The sequence below is a fragment of the Orycteropus afer genome, unplaced genomic scaffold (assembly GCF_000298275.1).
Source record: "Orycteropus afer afer isolate SDZICR_OR568_19922 unplaced genomic scaffold, OryAfe1.0 scaffold00040, whole genome shotgun sequence".
Classification (NCBI taxonomy): domain Eukaryota; kingdom Metazoa; phylum Chordata; class Mammalia; order Tubulidentata; family Orycteropodidae; genus Orycteropus; species Orycteropus afer.
This window is the reverse complement of record NW_006921627.1, coordinates 12,753,701-12,760,189: the sequence shown is the minus strand read 5'-3', so window position 1 is coordinate 12,760,189 and position 6,489 is coordinate 12,753,701. Positions and strand designations below refer to the sequence as shown.

Sequence of the window (6,489 nt, the reverse complement as noted above, 5' to 3'; positions counted from 1 at the left end):
AAGTGCCACAACTGGATATCCATCCAATACGCCCAGTTCTAAAGCATTGCCCTTTCCAATCTGTAATGAATTTTGTGATCTTTGCACTTTCTAAGTCAGGTGATAAGTCTAAACAAATAAAACCAACCTCACTGTGATTGAGTCAATCCTGACTCATAGTGACCCCCTTTGGGTTTCTGACACAGTAAAACTTTATAGAAGTAGATTTCCCAGTCTTCCTCCACAGAGCAGCTGGTGGGTTTGAACTGCCAGCCTTCTGATTAGTAGTTAAATGCCTTAGGCACTATGCCATCAGAGCTCCAAGGTGAAGAGTATACAAACCTTTATTAAGCACCAATTATTTGCAAGTCCTTTTACAGTCATGGTAACAGAATGGACAATATATAACACTATCCTGAAGATGGAAACCTAATGATAAAGACTCACTGAGCAAATATAATGTATCAGGAAAGATAAATACCACATTCTCTAAAGAGTAAAACATGAAAACAAATCTTAATTTGGAGAGAAAGAAGTGTTTATGCAAAATCCTAAAAGATGAGTAGACATCACCAAAGTGAAAATAAGGTAAAAAGATACTTTGGCCAGAGGAAAAGCAAGCTAGAAGGTCATGGAGTGGGTTTATTTGATAAACTGAAAGCAGCTCAATATGGCTGAGCAAGGAGAACATGAGGGAGAATGAGGCTCAATGGCCTGGAGGGGTGACAGGAGCCAGAGTTTCTAAGACTTTGCTCATGATGTAGAGATCAGTGGCATGGTCTCCCCATCATTTCTAGATGGAAATGACAACTAAACACATTATAAAAGATCCTCAGAAAGATCCACAGACCTCCCATCTTTGCCTTCGTGCTCCAGAGAAACCCAAGACTCCAAATTCACACTTTAATACCTGGACCCTCATTCTCATGATGTTTGTATAATCCATAAATCTGACTCAATATTACTCTTTCTTCCCCTACCCTACTAAAAGAATTTGCTGCTGTCTCTTGAATTCTCTTTCTGGCATCAGCAAATTTTCCTATATCCTTATGTTTCCTTGTAAACAAAGGCTGACTAGCCATTGATGACAGTGTTTTCCCTACAACCTTACAAATAATTGTGGTTTTTTGTTTTGTTTTGTTTTGTTTTTCATATAATCCTCTGGCCTCTGTGTTTATAGGTGACTTCAGCATCTTCTTTGAACCCCATTGAAATCCCAAATCATTTCTGTTCTGAAATTATTCCAAATCCTTTGAAATTTATGTCACTGACATATACTGTTCTCCTCATGGTTATTAGGGTCTTCTACCCACCTGCTGGGAGCTCTGGTAGCATAGTGCCTAAGACACTTCACTGCTAACCAGAAGGCTGGAGGTTCAAACCCACCAGCCACTCCTCAGAAGGAAGATGGGGCAATCTACTCCTAGTGATACTGCCTTGGAAACCCAAGGAGGGGTCGCTATGAGTGGGGTCCGACTCAACGGCACATAACAACAACCCACCTGCTGGTCACCCTCCATCACTCACTGATGATTTCAGAGCCAGGCTCTCAGTCTTTCTCTCCAACCTCTTTCCTCATTGTTATATCCAATTTCAACATTCATGCAGACAATCTACCCAACTTTCCGCCACCCATATTCTGTTACTTCTCATGTAATCCTGTATTTACCTTTGTCATCACCCATAACTGCACCACTTCAGATATCTGCATTTAAAATGTGTTACATTTTGACTATCATTTTTATTTCCATCTTAGATATTTTTTCCTCATGAACACATTTGAAGTCTAATGAATCTTTAATTTTTTGTTTTCATTATGAACAGTTATGTCTGTATTTTATTGCTCATCAATTTAAATTTTATGGTCTATTATTACATTGAGGAGCTCTGGTGGCATAGTGCCTAAGGCATTTGACTGCTAACCAGAAAGCTGGCAGTTCAAACCCACCGACCACTCCTCAGAAGGAAGGTTGGGCAATCTACTTCCATAGTGATACCGCCTCAGAAACTCAAGGAGGGGTCACTATGAATTGGATCCAACTCGAGGACAGTAAGTTTAGTTGTTATTACATTCACTCTCTTGACACTACCTTTATTTAACTCCCTTGTCATACCTTTCCTCCATAACATTCACTTGGTTAAACCCCAAAGATTGGAAAGCTCTACTATCTGCACTTTCCTAGCTGTGCACTAAAACAGTTGGACTAGACTGAACTTTAAAAGTACATAGAATTTACTGGTCTCATTTCAAGATCATGAGGAAATCCTTAAAGGGCAATTAGGATTCCTTGGTAATCCTATTTCATTAGCAGTTTTCTTCTCCCACTCTTCAAATTTGCAAATTTATCTTCTGTTCTTGCCTCAAATTACCAATAACTGGTCCCACTGCTCATCCTTGACTGACTCTGCCTCATTTCTATTCTGACAGAATAGCAGTAATTGGAAGGAAGCTCTCTCATCCTTCCTCCACCTTATCCACCAACCCACGGTTCTGCACCTGCACTCTTCAGAGTAGGGGAATGTGCCTTTGCTCCTTCCTTGGGTAATGATCTGTCCTCTCTTCTTTTTTGAAGGACTTTGATTCTAAAGTTGATTTTTTTTCCTTCTTTGAACCCATTCTTTTCTAGTGATTCCTGAAACCAGACTCCCTGAGGATTTCTTTCTTCTTGCCTCACCAGTTGGGATTCTCGGTATCTTTACTGATTCCTTTTCGTCTGATCTACTTTGCAATATTGCACAGACTTACAGTTAAGTCCTGGGCAATCTATGATTCACCATCTATTTTCTTTTGTTTTTGACATCCTATTTCTGTTTTTGTTTTCCTCTTGAGACACTAGGAGTTATTTCATTAGAACTAGAGGTAAGAGCAGATCTAAAATAAATGCAAGCTGCCTTGAGAGTCAGAGAATCTCTGATTCTGAAAGTGAGCAGTCACACAGCAGAGGATGGGAAACTCAATTTCAGAAATATTTTCCAAGGGAATTCTAAATAAGGTGCCTGGTTGTATAGGATGATATAGAAAGAGCATGCCAATTCTTAAATTTTCTAACAAGTAGTATATCTTAATTATGTCTGTTTAAATACTATACTTTCTTGTCATCTTCACATTCTAGATTTTTCTGTGACTCATTTTGTTAGTCCTTTTCTCTTTTTTGTATCTTTTAGTATCTGTGCTATCTTTATCCATTCTATGTAATTATCCCTCTGTGTGCATAATCAGTATCTCACTCTACAATTTCTAAGTATCGTTTTCTATCTATCTATATTTTACTAATCCCCTGGCTTTCTAAGCATTTTTAAATCCTCCTTTTAATGTTTTCTGTTCCTCTCTATAAGCATAACGTTTATCCATTTTCCTGTTCAAGATATCATGCTAAAAACACAAAGATATCACTTAAATTTTCTTTTACATTCTTAATTTCTGAAGTTTATAAATGGGATATATCTTTTTCTCTCAATGCCTTCTACAATACATATTTGTGCATCTCAGAATAATGTTTCTATGAGTAAGTACCTTTAATAGGGAAAAAAAACAAGCCCTTCTATACACACAATTTATTCCACTGCACTTGTTAATCTGTTGAGGAATTGAAAGAGATAGTTAATCACCAAGCATTAACATTGATTGGTCTACAATTCTTTTCATAGTTCAATTATGGAGAGCAGATGAAATGGAAACTATGATTCATCTTACAATACCTTCTCATCCTTTTATTTATCAATCTTTTTAACAAATTAATATTTATTGTAGGCCCACTATGACTCACAGGAGTTCTGGTTGTGTAGGGGTTGTAATTTGGCTGCTAACCAAAAGGTCAGTGGTTCAAACCCACCTTCTCTGGAAGACAGATGACACAGTCTGCTTCCATAAAGATTTACAGCCTTAGAAATCCAATGGGGGTCACTATAAGTCAGAACTGACTCCATGGCAGTGAATTTGGTTTTTCTCGTTTATTGGTTTCTTTTTCTTTCTTTCTTTCTTTTTTTCTTGTTATTGTTGTTGTTATTGTTTACTATGACTCTAGTAGTAATCTAGGAACAAGAGAACTGAATAAGACGGCCAAAGTCCAAACTCTAATTCTGTGCTATTGGTGGCAATTGACTTAAAACATTAAAAACAAAGCAATAAAGTAAAACAATATTTTCAAAGGGTTATGAGCTTTATGGGGTACTCTGGTAGTGTAGTGCCTAAGGCACTTGACTGCTAACCAGAAGGCTGGTGGTTCAAATCCACCAGCCACTCCTCGGAAGGAAGATGGGGCAATCTATTTCCATAATGATCCTGCCTTGGAAACCCAAGGAGGGGTCGCTATGAGTCAGGTCCGACTTGACGACACATAACAACAATAACAACAACAACATGAGCTTTATGATAATAAAATTATTTTTACAAAGTTATTTGATAGAGAGAGATGGTGAGTACAGGTAAAGTAGAGTGGTATTGATTTACAACAGTGAGACAGTGATTGGAACTTACTATTCTAGGAAAGTAGGGAAGAGAAGCTGGTGAGATCAAGAGCCATCACACTTTGGAGGTTGACAATGTTCCTGGCCTCCTAGTTGAGTTAGAAAATGTGGCTCCACTAGAAGTTGCCCTCCTTGAACACCATAACACCACAGGGAGCTTATTTCTTCTCTCAAACCCCCGTAACTTCTGTTCTACCACATTCAGAACTCCATGAGCATCTTGCCATAAAAGACCTTGCCAGTACTTACAACATAAGAGAGGAAACAGGTATCCATCACTCTGGAACACACACAGAGCAATAGTAGCAAAATTTACCCCTTCTCAGGACCATTGGGAGTGGAAGAGTTCTTCATCTGTGCACGTCACCAATTTCGTTAAAATTTGAAAAAAGCTCTTAAATCACACCTTAGCAATGAAGCCAACTCTGGAGCACAAAATTCTTTATTCGCCTTCTCATGACTTTGTTTTACCTGATGCAGCCAAGTTGCTGTTAGTTGCCAACCAGTCAATTCTGACTTGTGACAACTCCAAGCATGTGTGCAGAGTAGAACTGCTCCATAGCGTTTTCAAGGCAGTGAGCTCTCAGAAGGAGATCACCAGGACTGTTTTAAAAACACCAACTTACATCTCAGATGTTTGCTCATTGGACTTGAAACGAAGCTCCTGATTTCTCTGTGCTCACCGTTTGCCCTTATCTTTGTGCTCAATGGGATCTTGGGGTGTCCTGCTTGAAATGGTCAAACCTGTTGACCACACGAAGGTCCCGAACTCTCGCTGATACAGCCCTTCCCCATGATCTGTTTATGCAGGAAAGAAACCCAAGAGCTGTCCCACTGCTGCCCCCTGCACAGGTACTTCCCCTCTCCCACCTCCCCTAATGGTCCCCAAGGGCTCCTTCCTCCCACCAGGCCGGTAACAGGAAGAACTGTTGCCTTTCAGACAAAGAGAAGCTCCGACTCAGGGGAGGAGACACCATGTGCTCAGGCCGAGTGGAGATTTGGCACAATGGCTCCTGGGGCACAGTGTGTGACGACTCCTGGAGCCTGGCAGAGGCTGAAGTGGTGTGTCAGCAGCTGGGCTGTGGCTTTGCCCTGGAAGCCCTACAGAAGGCTGCATTTGGCCCGGGAAATGGGAGCATCTGGCTGGATGAGGTGCGGTGCAACGGCAGGGAGTCCTCCCTATGGGCCTGTGCTGCACAGCCCTGGGGGCAGAGCAACTGCAAGCATGAGGAGGACGCTGCAGTGAGGTGCTCTGGTGAGTGCAGGAACAGGAAGAAAGGAAGAAGGCTGCAGGAGGACTGAGTTTGTAACCAGAAGCACTTTCTGGGTGGACCCGCTGCCCTCTCCCCTGGCTTTGGAAATGTAGTAGTCTGGTCTCATGGAATCTGAGAAAGAAGGAAGTGGCAGTGATAGTGGGTTTGATGCTATAGCTTTTCCAGTGGTGCATTTTCTTTGTCTTCCCTCCAGGTGAGAGGACAACATCCTCCCCTAATCTTGGAGGTAAGTGGTTCCTCTGTTCTGAGTATGTAATAGAGAAGATACTTGGATTTGCAGGGACCTGCACTATGAAATATCCATATTTCTGGCAAGACTCACCAGATCAGTACAAGAAAGGTCTCCAGGTGTTTATAACCCTATTGAGTTATGGCAGCCATGAAGATCTTAAGATTCACCAGCATTCATTTTACAGAAAGCATTTAGGACCAGATTCAGCAGACAGTTGATGTAGCTCAGAGAAGCTCCTGAGTCAGGCACATCTTCTGGTTCAGGAAGACCCATGTTATTTGAACTGGTGACATCAGGGTACTGAAGACATGAGGAGTTCTGCTGGGCTTATGATCCTCTTCAAAGTCATATGGCCCTTTTTATCTCCTCAGGTTCCAGTTCACCCTCAGCCCCTGTCTCTGACACCTTCTCCCTTCCTGTGGTCCTATGTGTCATCCTAGGAGCCCTTCTCTTCCTGGCCCTTGTCATCTTAGCAACTCAGCTGCACAGATGGAGAGCAGAGCACCAAGGTGAGCCTTACAGATACTAAATGAACTG

General features: G+C 41.3%; 1 protein-coding gene across 1 annotated transcript in view; it reads left to right on the top strand.

Moving 5' to 3' along the window:
* Positions 1-6,489, top strand: part of CD163 (CD163 molecule) — a 386,915-nt gene that overhangs the window by 179,435 nt on the left and 200,991 nt on the right. Inside the window, exon 20 of the mRNA XM_042780454.1 lies at positions 5,387-5,701. Within this exon, the coding sequence (XP_042636388.1) occupies positions 5,387-5,701 (315 nt within the window). The remainder of the gene's footprint in view (positions 1-5,386; positions 5,702-6,489) is intronic.